Here is a 16,330-nt window from a genome sequence, read left to right as displayed (position 1 = left end):
TATTTGGGATTTGTTTTTATTTTTTTTACAACATAAATAGGCTTGTATAGTCATTATTTTCCCACTAACAAGCAGTTACCCTTTAGCAGTTGTTTCCCACTAGCAACCACTAGAGGGCGTTGTAGATGCATGTGTCAGTATTTGCTGCTGACAGCAACGCAGAAGAAGAAGCGCCGTCCAACACAAAGAATCGGATTGTTCTCAAATCAAATTTGAAGTTTGAATCGCGAAATTACGCTGGGCTTGGTGAATTTGTTCATTTGTGTTGGACTTTCCTCTTAAAAGTGCGACTTATATTTGTTTTTTTCTTATTCATAATGCAATTTTTGGCTCCTGCGACATATACTCTGGGGCAATTTATACTTCAGAAAATACCTGCAAAGGCCTCTGTGTCTTCCGATCCATGCCAATGATTTTTTAACATAACTATAACTTATTTGGTAACCAAAGTAAATTTGTAAGACATAAATCGTCATTCCTAAATCTCGTTAACTAATTTCCTCAAAAGAAGGACTTCATAAAAATTTAACATAACGTCTGACTCAGTGACATAACATACATTCAATTCTGGCAACAAAACAAATGAAACCGGTTTTAAAATCATTGAAGATCCCTGGAACTCTACTTTAGTGGTGCTTGTTTTAGAAAACATTTTTAGCAACACATTTTTTAAGTAAACAAAAAATAAAAACTTGAACTAGAAGTGATATTTTCCCAATTGCTTTTAAGTTGCTGCTGATTTTTTAGTTACTATACCAGCAATTTTAACTAATTAGAACTGGCTCCTCAGTATTTAACCTAGATCTGAGCTGTGGTATTGCTATGCCACTGTTTGATATTAATTGTAACACTTTTAAAACTACCGTACATGCAGGTTGATTTTAACTGCTAAGGCGAGAAGTAGCCACTAATGAAATCCTAACATGCTTTGCTTAGAGCAGTGTAAGTGTGGGTTTAACTGATCCAGAACACCACAGCACCAGCCTACAATGCAAAAACAGCTTACCATAACCTTTTCTTGTGACCTGCGTTTGAGCAGCAGTTCTTCATCTACAACTTATCTTCAGTAACTTGTTGTTTCATCAGATAGAACAGCCTTCCTCCCTCCATTTGTTTTTCTTGAAATCAGGATACCAAACATCTCACAGCAAGCAAGACAAGACCTGATGTTTTCACTGTCCCCCCTGTATGAAGGCAAACTTCTTCAGAGGGATAAACAAGCCTAAGGCTCCTTTGCAGTATGCGTCTTTTAATCAAAGAAAAATATTTTCCATGAAGCTGTCACCAGGCAATGAACAATGTTTTCACCGCTAACCTCACGACAGACCAGACCAGCAGCTGAAACTGCCATTTCCTCTGGTGGGAACCAAAGATCAAACGAAAAGTCAGCTGTTTGGCCAGATAAACCAGAAAAAGGCTAAAAAGCAGCTTTGAGTCCAGATAGGAGAAGTGCCACATGTGTGTCTGTGTAAACAATATCAGCAATGGTTCCTCCTGGAGGCTTTTTGAACATGTCTTTCAACATAAGATTTGTGATTTTTATTTTTTTTTTGTTTACAGGTATTTGAGCCTGACTTATAAATCATACTTGTATTTAAAAAAAAAAGAGAGAGAGAAAAAACCAACAAATTCTCAGAAATCGACAAAGTAAGTGAACTAACACTCTTAAAAACTAGTGATCCATATAAGTTTAAGAAAATCCCCTAAACACATACACATTCAAATACTTTGGAGATTTGCATGTACGTTCATGTTATTTTCTTTAAGTCCCACTCCAATCGCCTTTTAATCTATTGTAAAAGTGTTCCCAGTGTTCTTTTAGTTATGATTATTCTGTTTTTAGCGGAAAAAAAAAAAAAGGACACACAGAGTGGCAGTTTGCCTCTGAGTTGTGGGCAGAACTGTTGGTGCAGAGTAAGCCATCTTCCATTTCTCATAATCAATCGCACAATCAAACACGCAATCCCGCTATCTTACAGCCTCTCACAACCCCAACCTGATATTACAACAACAATATATGGAACAAAAATGGAGCTATCAGTACTCCAGTTTTGAGCCAGATTCCAGCTCGGACGAGGAAAATGAAGACGTACATGGATCTATTCGTCTACAAGTGGATGCATCGGAATGGAGAGGAATAGGGAGCTTGTGGCCCACAGACTGTTGCACCTACGTCACTGCTACAAGCTTAGTCTAAACTGCACTATTTTATCTGCTCCCAATTCAATTGGAATAAAGAAATACTCAGAAATGCTATTTTAAGGTTAATTTGTGTAAGCTTATACATGTCATCCATCATGAGAAATATGCCACAACAAGTGAGCCTTTAAATATGTAGTAAAAAAGACAAAAAATTAAATTTTCAGAAGTTTACTTACAATCAAAACAGAATGAAATAGCACTTTTGATCCAGTAGTTTTCTATAAAGTGGTCCAGATTAGCTGAAGCCCATCGAGACGACTGTTGTTGTGATTTTGGGCTATACAAATAAAATTGAAATTGAAATTGAAATATAGTTGCAAGAGCATAAGGACATCCCTTTATTTCATAGCAAAGCGTTACAGACGGTTTTATACATTTTCACACATCAGATGTTTACTTTGAGATTTGCTTAAATATTCCTTAGTCGTTTTCTCTAAAAATAAACTCAAGATTAATTCAGCTCAAAATATCAGTTCATCAAATCCCAAAGGTCTAAGACAAAACTTAATAATGCGTGATGGGAACCTGTGATTGGCCCAAAGGTCAGGGCTAATTGCGAAGGGCGACACAATCAGTGCCGAGCACATAAGGAACTGATTAGGCGAGTCACCTCTGCGACTTAACAGCCCAAATGACATAACCTTTACTGCAGAGGAGATGGGATGGCAAGGAACGCCAGCAGAAGGAAGGATGTAAGGGAAAGAGGGCACAGGAAGAAAGAGATAAAGCAAAGGGAAGAGGAGACAAGCATGGGGGTGGTTGAGAGAGCAAAGGAAAGAGGAAGAACATCTGGCTTGACTTGGATATCTACAGGGTAGATAGCATGGGCTGTTAGAGACTTCCTGTTGTGTTTTCTGCTGTGCTTGCTCTGGTCTCCCAAGGTACAAATGGAGACAGCATGTGCGATGAGTGAGGACACTCCACAGTGCCCCCCCAGGCCTCAGCTTCTTCCTGTTTGGCAGAACTCCCTCAATTTGTGCTGAATGAATCAGTTCATGGATGTGTCTGAGCTTCTCCAACAGCTTTTTTAAAATTTATTTTACCAAATTAGTTGTTTTATTTGACAGGGTGTAAACATTTCTGGTACCACATCTAAAGTTTCTAGTGTTTGCCTATGAAGGGTGTCTACATGTGATGCTACAGTTCAGCTAAAGTGACAGAACATCTAAAATGGTTCATGTTAAAAGTTTGAGTCAGTTCCAGAAAATGTATGTAAATGTCTTTTTTGTGCAATTCAGTCCCAAACAAGTATAAAACAAAGAAAACAATGTTTAAATCCCGCACCATAAATCTCTCTAGGAGGACATTTGTCACAGCATGGCCTCAATGATATGACCTAACGATTGGTTGATGAAGACCCAAATTCACTTTACTTCAATGTAGTTAAAAAGTAAAACAAATAAATTATATCCCAAGCGTACACAAAGGCCAAATAGATACTCACAAAAGGTGTCAACCTCAGGGTTGCAGTTGCTGCAAATAGAAGCCATATCTGCTGTGGACCTCTCACTGTTTCGTCGGTCTCCTGCTTCCAGTAAAATTCCTGCTTTTTTACAAGAATTCCAGCTGCTCTGGTAAGTTTCACAGGTCTGCAGTCGAGGGAGAGCAAATCGAAATAACTGTCCAGTTTGCACGCACACCAACGGCTATCTCAGGACGTTTCGGAGCCAAAGCTTTCCCCCATGAACAATAAACAGAGTGATTCCATGGGAATCCCTGGCCCTCTCACTACGGCGTTGGGAGTGTAGATGAATGAACTTGAGGTAAAAAAGAGGGAAAACTGAAGAAGATCTAAAGTATTTATGCAGTTTCTTCACGTCTTCCCGAAACATCCAACCAAGTTTTGATGTTAATTATACCCCAAAGTCACTAAATTACAGAGACCAGGAAAGTCTCAATTAAGAAACTGTTTTTAGAACCATGAGCCATCCTTTCACTGAACTCCTGTTAGGTTTAATTGGCCTTTTTCCCTTTAGTCATGAATTCTTTATCCATCTGTCGCATTTCTTTGGAGTGATCTTGATGTGTGGTCTTCTGTGTAAACTCACCGACTCCTTCACACCATACAGACTGAAGGTGAAAGTTCACCCCGAGTTCCTCCTAAGCTCTACTGAACCACCTTTGATCAGACAAAAGTTAGAGCTCAAAATGTATTTAGATATAATGTAAAATAATTAATTAAAGTTATTGATAAAGAATCTAGTTCTTCTGGTGGTGTCTTTTTTTATTTAAAGTCTCTCCCCAATCATCTTTTAATCTATTGTAAAAGAGTTCAGTTTTCTTTTAATTGTGATTTTGCATTTTTTAGCCAAAATCAAAACAATTGTTGATTTCTCAGACATAGGGTCCGCAGAGTGACAGACACATTGCTTAGCAACAGTTCATGAGAAATTTGCCTCATGCTACGTTCACTCTGGGCTTGGAAATGGCGGGCACTTTTAATGAAAAGTCTATGTAAACGCGCGTACATGCACGTTACGGGTTTCCACTATTTCCGCCATTGACCTGCTTTCGAAGTTGAACCAGTTGAACTTTGATCAATCAGAGACTGATTTTTTTGTGACATATGGTAGCGTGCATTTCAAAACACGGAAGTACCAACCATTCAAAAGTTGCTCATAAGGGAGAAATTAATAATTGCAGTTTGTACCTGGAATTATGACAGTCTTTCATGCAACACAATAGAGCTTAGAACAAAAATAGTGAACATTATTGGAGCTGTCCAACTGTACAATTCTGAGCCAGATGTCAGCTCGGACGAAGCAAAAAAAGACGTACATGAATCTATCCATCTGCAAGTGGATGCATCAGAATGGAACAGAGCAAGGAGCTTGTGGCCCGCCCATCGTAGCTTCTATGTCAAAGCTACAATCTTGTTCAAATGGCATTTTTTCCTCTGCTTTTGATTTACATATAATACCGACATTTTCAGAAATGCAAATTAAAGCCTAATTTATTTATGTCCTCCATTATCTGAAAATGCCACGAGAACATAATATTTTTGTCTCTCTTGCAGTTAACTACGTGCAAGCATCCTCAACTCAGAGGAAAATATCTGATGGACAATTGCTGCTCTGCAGAAACAATGTTCCTAGAAAGCAACACAGGTTTTTGGATTTTGGCTAAAAATGGCATAAGCATAATCAAAAGATCATCTGGAACGCTTTTACAATTCAAAAGGCGATTTTTGTTTCATTTTTAAAGTTTTTTTCTTTAAGTGCTCAGGTTTAATTTCAGTAATTTGATATTACTTGCTGTTACACTAATCCACGAGTTGGGAAAAGTTAGGTTCATCATTAGAAAGAGCACAAACCATGTCAACAATGGCAATCACTGAATTGAGAGTTTCTTCAATACCAAATCTCCTTTTGCTGTTGCATCGTTAAGTTCAGGTAGAATTAAAGAACCTGAGGCTTTGAACCGATCTTTTTTCCACTTTAAGAAAGTAAACGCCTCACACATGAACCCCTTCTGTCTAACAACTACTGTTTCAGCAGATGGCAGGAATGTGACTCAGTAGACCATCTGTCTTTCTACACATACAGATAAAATTTACACACACTCCACAATCACTTTTTCAGTGTGTTTAGTCTCAATCAACAAACAGTCACAACTTAATTGGCAGATAATGTTGGGAAACACCTGGCTAGACATAGTTTGCATCATTTGTTAAACCTTTAACTCACTTTAAACTTCAGATTCTCTGCATTAGGAGAAGTCCAAATTTTTATGAATCAATTATTTTTAAAGGTCTTTTTGTTTTCAAAAAAAAACATTTAATAATGGGAGGTAATAAAACTTTATTGGTATACCTTGTATAGCTTCATTAAATACCACTAAAAATACACTTTAAAAAATTAAAAACAACTAATAGTTAAGTTAAAGACATCTTGGATGTAAACAGTATAATGTCTAGCAAAACGTTTGAGGGAAGCAGGGACAAAAAACTGATTTGTGCAAAAATAATTAGATATACGATGATAAAAGTCAACTGAATAAACATTATCTTAGCTTATCTTGTACACACTGGTGGTTCATGTCCTATAATGTGTTATGTTTTGATGACATTGCAAAAGACATTTCGGGGACTAATGTTGGGTTTGGTAGTAAGCCCAAGAAGCTGAATGAAGAGGGGGGAGGGGTTTGACTCCTGCAGTTTGGGGATTTCGGATAATGACTGAAAAGGACAAAGGTCTTTCTGCAGTGGTGGGAAACTTCTTTAACCATTGACTTCCCCCAGATGCTCAAAGTAAACTTCAACTTCCGAAAGTCCATATCTGGCAGGCAGGGGAAGTCTTTGTGTGTGCTTTTATGACAAAAACCAAGGGCTGCCCCCTTTTCCCATTAGTGAGATCCACTCCTTCACGTCAGAATGATGTTCTTTAGTGTTTCATCTGAAGTCTTGTCTGTGTCTGCACACTTTAAAGAGTTTTGTAAATAACTATCACATTGATTTAAGGAGTGCTGAAACCTTTAATCACAGAAAAGATGACATTTCCACACTGATTTATTTCTTTTTTCTGCCCCCTGGAGTCATTATATGTTTTTTCCCTTAACCATATTAAATCTTTGTAAACAATATTTGGCAAAAACTCTGTCTAACTAAGCTGACAGTCCTTGGAAGTAGCTTTCATCTGTCACATACTGCCTCCTAGTGGCGTGTAAGAAAGACGCAATAACAGTGAAAGCTGTTATGAGAAGTCTGTTTTATCACTGCAGGACATTTTAGACCAGAAGATAGATGTAACAGATGAAAAGCTCACTGATTTGAAAGAAACATGGCAGCTCATTGCTTTAGTTTTTGCTCCACTGCAGAAGGAGCAGCAGCTTCTTGAGGCACAACAGTCTCATCCCCTTTGACCTCATGAAAGGCTGAGCTCATGAACGTGAAAAAAAAAAAATGGTCAGAGTATATTAAATATCAACAACTTCCAAGTTTTATTTTGTTGAGCTCCTGTTCCAGAAACCGCTGACAGGTAAAGTGAATCATGTCGGTCATCTCCCAACAATGCAGTGTTCTGCTGGGAAATCGTAAGTCTAACCTAAACGTTTCCACATGGTGACGGCATGGCCCTGACTGCCGCAGTTACCCCTCACAGCAGGACCGCCAAGGCACTGACCTGCTCTCCAGATCCTAATTCAGTACAACATCTACAAGATGCGCCAGAACAAGCCACCATGTAATCCCACAAGGCAGCACCCGGGTGCCAAACGCCACAGGACACCCTCAGAGGTCCAAATCAAAGCAGTGTAATGGGAAGGGGCCCTAAGAAGCATTACCCGATTGGTTTTAATGTTTAAATGAATTGAAACCTGTGTTCTCTGACTAAAATTACTTTTTAACCTGTAATCAGAGATGAATATAAAGGTTACTTTTAACATTGAAGTGTGATGCTTCTCCTCACATGCATGTAGACAAAAATCTCTTAGCCTCTGAATATTTTTTTCGGGGTAATTAGCCGAGAGGTCACACTGAGTAATGGTCTGGGATCAGACCAGAGTAATTACGCTGGGAGAGGATTGACCCCGTATAGGCCTCTGCCTGAGGGTTCGCGTATGCGTGTATGTCTGTGTGTATGTGCGTGTTAATGAGCAACAAAGAAAAAGACAAAAAAGAAAACATCTAAGATAAGGAAAGTGTGCGTTCCTCTTTTTCCCGTAGATGAAGAAACTAATAACCCTCCATTCCCATTCTTGGATGGTCAGTGGCAATTAAAGACTAATGATTTTACTTGCTCTTCAAGCCAAAATGAAAAATATGACAAATCTTCATGAAGCTTCTCCTTGGTTCAAATGGGAATCTCTGCTTTGTTCTACATCATAATGACAGGAAGACTTGACAATGGCGGCGTTACATGAAAGGGGTCCCTTTACGTACACATTTGTTCTTCACAAACAGCTCTAGCCATAACTGTGATTTCCTCTCCACATTAGTCACTGCTGCAAAACCAATGAAGCTGATAACCCAAATCCATCTCTGATGTTTTACACATTTTTCTCCCTCATCGTTATAACAGCGGGGCATCCACCAAACGGACTCACTGAAACTGATTTCAGTGATAACCCAGTGGTCCCATCACCCTAGTGATAAGGACACAATTTATGTGTCCTATCTGCTCTGTTGACTCAACCCTCCACTGTCAAGCTCTTGTGAAAAGGGAGGAAGTCCGTCTTTAGTCCAAACATGAAAGCAACTCTCTGTCTCCAAGCTCTAATCTGTCTGTCAAGCATTCATACTAATGAGAACACTTGTTTTCTCACTCTTTTCATTTACAAATCTTTCTGCCACTAGTTTGCAATATAAAAAGAAGCTGGAACAGTTTTTCTGCAAGGACAAATGGTCACAAAAGGCATCTGGATTGATGTTTATTTAATCCTGCCATCTCCAAGATGATATGTGGGACAGTTGTTCTGCACGTCTTCTGCTTCTTCTGTGCATAACTCAGAAACCAGTAAGAGGAAGATTTAGACAGTTAACCATCAAAAGCCACTCCTGGTTTAAAGATGTGCCAGATTTTCTGTGTCACTGTGTGCTTGTAATTAACTCATGCCGTCAGTTCCTGTCACAGCACTGAAAAATGATTCTCGGCTGTCACTACGAGTCTGAATACAGATCTTAAGTGGTGGAAACTTAGGATTTATTGGGTTTTTATGGATCAGGCTTGTTCCTGCACATCCTTAAGAATCTCTATTGGAACGAGAATTGAGTCATTTAAAGGGCAGGTCAAGGCCTTTGACTCCCTTTGGTGTTCTTTGAGCTTCTTCTAAGCAATTGTGGGTTAAACTGGTCTGTCAGTCTATACGGGGCAGAGTTTAGCCTGTTTTTTAAACCATTACAGAAACCATATTCAACCCAATTTGGCTAAATTCCCCCTTTAATCAGGTCACAAATAGTGTAAAGTGCAAAAATCATTGACAGGAAAAAAAGAACAGTGGTCGGAAGAAACAATGCGAAAATATTAAAAAGTTTTAAAAAACCACAACAATTGAATAAATATTAAAAAATAAAAATCAGCATTTTTGACTTGGGACAAAAGTCAAATTTGTTTCAGCACTGTAAACTTCAATTTTATTTTAACAAGCTTTGTTTTGTTTTTTTCTTTATATTTGAAGCCGTCAAGTAATGAAATACTTGAAAATAAAAGCTAAATCATAGGTTGTATCGCTCTCTACAAATCAATAGCTGCAGAGTTTTACAACTGGAGAACATTAAAGTTGTTAACTTTTGAAAATATTTAGTTTCTCAAATATTTGTACAGGCTTCATATCCAGTCACTTATCGATGAAATTAACAGCTTCACATTGAGTGTTTTGTGTTTTGCTGCTACTCAGTTTTAATTCAGGAAAGCGATAGCAGAAAACGTAACCTAAAAAAGTTCTTCTGGAGTCTTTTTTTTTTTTTTTTACTGGAGATTAAACCTTGGACTTATCAGTAAGATCTAAATTACCAGGTTGGACAGCTTCTTTTAGGGACTCATCCATATGTAAGAACTTCTAGTTTTTTTCCTTCATATCTGAATCTGACGGGTGTTTTGCTCTCAGCTCTAAATGCTGTCTCCAAATATGCAGTGAAATTTTAGGCTTCAGGTAATTTACAGTCCTTTTTGTTCTCTAAATCTATGTGGACAGACATTGAAATTTACTTACATGATCAGCCTCTTTTGCATCTTTTTTAGGTACAAAAACTTCGTGTTGATGCTACTTTGAGTCCCACATTTTAATCCTTAGCTTTAAAATGCAGATTGAGGGGATGATTTTTTGTCATTTAATCAACTTTTCTTTGGGTTTTATGTGCATTTTTGTATTTTGTTTTACTCATTTCCAATTTTTTTGTATTTTTTGGATTGTCAATTAGATATAGTACAAACAAAATTATGGGCTCTTTTAATTGAAAACTATTGTTTTTAGTGTGTGTTCTTTTTTGTGAACACTCTCGTCCAAATGTTGCGTTGCTTTTGCCATAAAAACATGGGGTCTTTAAACTGGATTGTTTTATGGTTGAATAAAATCCTTTGGCATTCAGCAGATTAAGTGTCTGAATTGCACTTCATTTAAATACATCAACCATTTGTTCTTTTTTTTGCATTTATTTTGGCCCGTATTGTACCACACAACAGTTTTTCAGTTCACATGGAAATTCTGAACAACTTCACATCCCTGACTGCAGAACTTATGTCATCCTTACAAATAATATAAAAAAAATTGTCAGAGTGTTTTCCTTGATAGAATCTAGTTTTTGATCTTCTTCTCCCATCATATCAAATATGATAGGAGAATCATTTTGGCTATGATTTTGGTTATAATACGGAACGTTTTACTCAATTTATGGTGGACTGGATCCAAAAGTTACTTTAATTAGATACAATGTTCCTTGCTGCTTTGAGAATCAAAGTGATTTAAAGAGTGTGATGTCAGTGGACTCCAGTCCCCCCAAAATGACGCATTTGTTCAGCAGCAGGAACCACACCGCACACAAAGTGGATGCGGATTCCCTGCTTTTTTTCCATAAAGTCCTCTCTTGTAAACATCCTGGTCTATCTATATTCTTTGTTATGCTCAGATCAAAGTACAGAGGAACATGTGCTGGGAGGCTGACTGACTTGTATCACATGACCTCAGGAGGAGGAAGTGCCCTGCAGTGAGGTCGCACTGCGGGGGGAAATGATCACAGTTGACAGAACGTGGAAGGAAGCACTGTGGACTCCATGAGCATTTGTGTGTGTGAACACAACTGATGTGAACAGTCGTTTCCTTCTGGAAAAACTAAATGGGCAGGAAAGCAGCTCACTGACCAAACTTCCACAGACAAGGGTAATGCTGGGAAATAACCAAACATTTCAGACTAATTTTTAGACTGATTAGTAAGCCTGTTCACTCTTGGACACAATTTAACCTCGAGCACCAACATTTTCTGTCTGATTAGAATTTTTTTCGTCTCACTTTTTTTTGATGATAGGTTGAAGCAAAGTGAAGTACGTGCAGCTTCAGCCTCAGAGACTTCCAGGCAGGTCACCCCCTCATTTAGACCCCTATTAGGGCCTCTCCTTGTGAACAAATGATGGGCTGCAACCCCCACTCGCAGAGAAGAACCGTGCAAAATCCGCAGGACAGATGTAGATGAGAGATAAATAGTTACATGCTGCAAAAACACTTTAGGAAAAATGTGACAAAGTGCACTAAAGGCACACAGGGACACACACACAGACACTGGGACATTGTTCTATTTCTGACAGGAAAACATCTCCTAAATGATGAACTGCAGTATTTTCATCTTAAGGCTTGAACAACCATGAAAACCTGCCAGAACAATATCACATCACATGGCCTAAAGTCAACTGGAGATTATATCTTATCAAAATAAAATGACAGAATACCTGGAATACTGACTTTACCAATACAGTTTTTCTTGTTGAGCATGGAGCCATAACACTAAGTGAATGGGTATTTTAATTAGGACTGCAATCAGTACCCATTATACGATAAGCTAATGGGTATTGGTCACAGTCCTAATTTCAATATCCATTAGCTTATAGCGGCCATGGTGCAGAGGTAAGGCAGTTGATCTCTCATTGGAAGATTGAAGGTTTGGTTCCCGCCTTGCCAGTCCACGTGTCAAAGTGTCCTTAGGCAAGACACTGAACCCCACATTGCTCATTGTGGTTATAGGTTAGCATCAGTGTTTTGCTGCGTTCACACCAAACAATAACACGCCTCTATTTGGACCCGCAGTGAATTTGCAGCTCGACGATTGTCCAAAAATGTGTTCCTAAACTTGACTTGTGCATGGGGGAGGAGCTACCGGATGTTATTAGCCTGATCGCTTTTTGGAGTGGTGTTTGGGTACATCTCGTTTACAGTGCATGATTATGTGGATAGGTGTATTTTGAAGAGCTCTACAAAAGCATCGGTTACCACATCCATGTCTGGGTTCATGAGATCCTTCAGAAATTCTCCCAGTACGGTGAGGTTCACCATCTACTGTGGGAGCTGTGTCTAAATAACTGCCAATTTCACTGGTACTTCCGTGCCTTTGTCATTTTTGTTGTCGTACTTTTCTCTTTTTCGGTAAGCTGATTGTTTCAACAACATCTGTTTTGGCTTTGATTATTTGTTGTAGGAAATAAGTTTATTCATTTTGATATTAAAATAAAACAATCATTTTCTCAGGAGAAAATTGCAGACACCATCTTCACATAATTTGAAACAAGCAGAGAGATTTCAGTATAAAACAAAAACAAAACAAAAAGGGAAATAAATTATTGCATCAGGCCTTTTAGGTCCTTTTATAAACGCCATTAGGAAAACAGATTTGCGATAAATTCAAGCAACAAATGAGCACCCTTATCCTGAATTAAACTGAAGTTTTTAAGCATGCTTTCACATTATCAAAACAAGACAGACATGAAAACAAATTACTGCTTACTGCTTCAGTTTCTGATTAAAAGGTTTCTGCAGGCCAGACATACTGTTTATACGTTCAGTAGATTGAGGTTTGAATTCACATTCAGCTCTTCTGCCAAACAGACACATTTGATTCACTCATTCTGCATTATTCATTTAGTTGGCCTTCTCTAAAATATAGCTGCATTTATTTGAAATTCACAGCATGATCATTTAAAAAATTATGCCGTCAAAAGTCTTTGTAATCCATCATTTTAATTTTAGGGGTGCTTATTGGACATTTTGGAGTGCCAATTGACCCAAAATTGTAAAGGTTTGCATATAAAAGATCTCTTTGAGGAATTTTAGCCTAGATTTAGGGCACATCACATCACTTACACAGCGCCGGTGAAGGTAACCAAGGTTCTACTCATGGTTGCAGACAGTGGGGTTGTGTCTGTACTTACTGTAGATACTGGAACATATCATTGAGCCGCATAAAGCTGGTAAGCCATACTTGGATTTTATTTTGCCAATGTATATGGCAAGTCTTTGTCCCATCTGAGTCAGCCATGACAGATATTTTTGTATCCAATATAAAAAAAGTTTATTTGATTACAAGAATGGTCACTCAAAAACTTCAGATAGAATTGTGTTGATGGAGTTGGAAACAGATCAATGCAACAATGTTTGAGTAAAAACACTGAATATAGCAAAAATCATAGAAGCATGTTACTGTAATATGAAAATTACTAAACATTTTATTGGCAGCTATTTACGTTCATTTGAGGGCAAATTGAGATTAAACTGAACAGATTTTGGAAAAACAAAAGCTTATTAGAAAGCTTAGATTGTGGAACCGCTGGTCATGATGAAAGAAGAAACTGTGGTCAAATCCACAGAGTCACTGTAAAGAAAATAGCTGGTTCTTGAGCTCCAAAAGGAAACTGGTTCCAGAAGAACACATTAAAGAGCTGAAGGCTTTGCCTCAGTTTACGCATCCAATGCCTTTTCTTTCAATTTCCAAGAACTATAATTGAATTTTCCAACAACCCTTTCAACCAAACAACTGTCTTGTACTTTCATTCTTTTGGCAGTTTTTTCTTTTGTCAATAATATGGGTATTAAACTTGTGTAAATAGACTTTTCACAAATAGAAGACAAGTTAAGATGAAAAAAAGGAACTCTACAGTTCTTTGTAAAAAAGTTGTCAAGCTCTAATGAAAACTTAATCTTTTGACTTCCTGTTTGATCATTGTAGTGAGGAAACAAATAGCCTAATTAGGCTGTTAATTTTGAACATCCTATTTAACTTTATCAACATAGCTTGACATTTTTATTTGTTTTAAACAAAACATTTTAATAGTAGTTCCACTGCTGACCAAAACTACAGTTGCCATTAAAAAATGTGAGATAAATTAAGTGGATGAGGTTATTTAGAAAAAACATAAATAAATAAAGTAAATTTCCAATGATGTACAAACATTGTGCTTAAAAGATGCATATCCATATGGCTTAAGCCTGCAAATGTTATTTAATGTGTCTCTCATAGAAGACTCAAAAAGGTTGCACATTAAAAACACTAAAAATAAAAGCAGGTAAATTAATTCAATTTAGTCAGAAAGACATTTTTTGTAGAATTTTCTCACTGTGACCCGCCTAAACATAGAACCACCTCCACAGGGAAGCAGCTAGGTTACATTTTTATTGCAAGTCCTGAGGCTTTGCATTGGGCAGACTGCGTACAGATTTAACGGAGTGGAGTCATCAGAGCAACACAACAGTCTTCTGGTCTTTGTACATGCCTCCCTTGATCTATTTGCATTCTTAAGAATTGTGAAAACAGTAAACAAATCCTTTAAATCAGAGGTCTGCAACATTTAATGTGAAACTGGACCAATTTGCTCCACGTTCTTGCTGCCAAGAACCACTTCACTGTTCAGAAATATTCCCCTTATTCAAGTTTTTGTGGTCATTAAGCCATTCCTTTATAAATTCTAACTATTAATTATTTACAGTATTAGTAAAATGTGCTAGATTTGACTTTATTTAACAGTTTTAACTTACTTTTGACATAAGCACATCCAAGTTCTTTCAAAATAAAATACACCCTGTGTCAAATTTTGCTGCAGCAGATTTACTGAATTAAAAATGCAAGAAAGTCAAACGTTGCATTTTTTTTATCACTAAGACAATTTAATTAAATTGTTGGCACTTTCCTTCAAAGCCAGAGAACCAAAATACAGGGATCATCTTCAATCCAGAGATCTGTTCTACAATGCAGGTGACTGATGCATGAGGGCATGAAAAGCAAATGGGATAAGTTGTAAAAGTTTATATTCTAAAGATCTGATTACCTTAAAACACCACACAGTATGGCTTATTTAAACAATATGAATGTGTGTGTAAATTAGGTTGGGTAGAAACAAAAATTTAACCACAAAGTAATGGAAACAAATCAATCTAGGCACAAATTTGTGAAAAGTGGAAAACAACAAATCTTTTAAAGATGTTTCTGTTGATAGGCTTCCATTACACCTTTAACTGAACTCTGAACCTGGACATATTCCATATGTAACTTGACCAGGTCCTCTTGGGAATCATAGAATACTAATGTAACCTTGTTAGAAACAAAACCATCCTCCCCTCTTGCGCATAGTTTCCCATCTAATGTAACACTAATTACTGTTGATGTGCCATTTAAAATTGGTGCACTAAGGTTCGACTTCCATCACATCACACAAACCTCTCGGGCACCAATACGGCACTAACAAGACAACCACAAACACAGGCGGTCAGCTTTTTCTACCGCCAGCCAGGCCTCCAAGGACACAGCTACTTCTATTACTGGCAGGCATACATACATCATATTAATCAAACAAGCTGTTCTTGTTGCTGGCTTGTCTCTTGGTGAGAGACCCAAGACTCGCTTCGGTCTGTTTCGGTGGTTTGATCAGACAGAGCAGACAGAGAAAATCCAAACGAATTATGGAAAAAATGTGCGTTCGAAATAATGTGGCCTTTTCTCACAAAGGAAAATGTCATTTTATTTTGCCAGAAGGTACTTGGACTCAAATGAACTTCCTGTCCAGCTCTGACGTTGCCACATCATAATAATCAGGAGCAAAAGCTAAAACGGCTTCTGAAGCTTAGAGCGTAAGAGAAAACACTTTCTCAGTGGATTATGAATCTTGATATGATGCAGACAACGAATTAAGCCACCTGAAGAAGTGAAGAATATATTAAGAACACCTTCAATGACAAATTACAACAAATATTCAACCATATGTATTTAACTAAGGACCACAGCTCCCAAACACCGAGACTAAATCAGCCAGAGAGCCTGACAAAAATGAGCCTGTGGTGGCTGTCCACGTGTTTTATGGAAGCATTGTTTGTCTTCATATATCAGAGCTGGATATCTTGTGAGTTTACTAAGATGAACAAATTTAAAAGGAGCATATTTGAGATGCACCTTATTGCTGCTGTGGAAACACAAAAGGCACCTTGAGCATCTCAACTTCACCCTTATGTCATTTCAAAGTTTTAATAGAAGATTTACTTGATGGAAACTGTAATCAGCTTTATAAGAATAAGAACAAAAAATGCTAAAACCCCACATCTGTTTGACCTGGTTAGCTTTAAAACATCACTTTTCAGTGCAGACCAACTCACCTTTTCCCTTTAACACCAGAAGTTTAGCTTCAGTGTTCACATTCTTACCATAACTCTTTAACCATTTACGCAA

General features: G+C 37.7%; 1 protein-coding gene across 4 annotated transcripts in view; it reads right to left on the bottom strand.

The window, feature by feature from the left end:
• Positions 1-16,330, bottom strand: part of LOC101157110 (septin-9) — an 80,607-nt gene that overhangs the window by 30,829 nt on the left and 33,448 nt on the right. Inside the window, exon 1 of one of the 4 annotated variants that reach the window (XM_023955396.1) lies at positions 3,647-3,797. The exons of the other annotated variants lie outside the window; for them this stretch is intronic. Coding sequence (XP_023811164.1) covers positions 3,647-3,692 — 46 coding nt within the window. The 5' untranslated portion in view covers positions 3,693-3,797. Of the gene's footprint in view, positions 1-3,646; positions 3,798-16,330 lie in introns of those variants that run through there. 4 annotated transcript variants of the gene reach the window in all.

The sequence above is a fragment of the Oryzias latipes genome, chromosome 1 (assembly GCF_002234675.1).
Source record: "Oryzias latipes chromosome 1, ASM223467v1".
Classification (NCBI taxonomy): domain Eukaryota; kingdom Metazoa; phylum Chordata; class Actinopteri; order Beloniformes; family Adrianichthyidae; genus Oryzias; species Oryzias latipes.
Note: the sequence above shows the minus strand (reverse complement) of the source record. Positions and strands in the feature narration are given on the sequence as shown.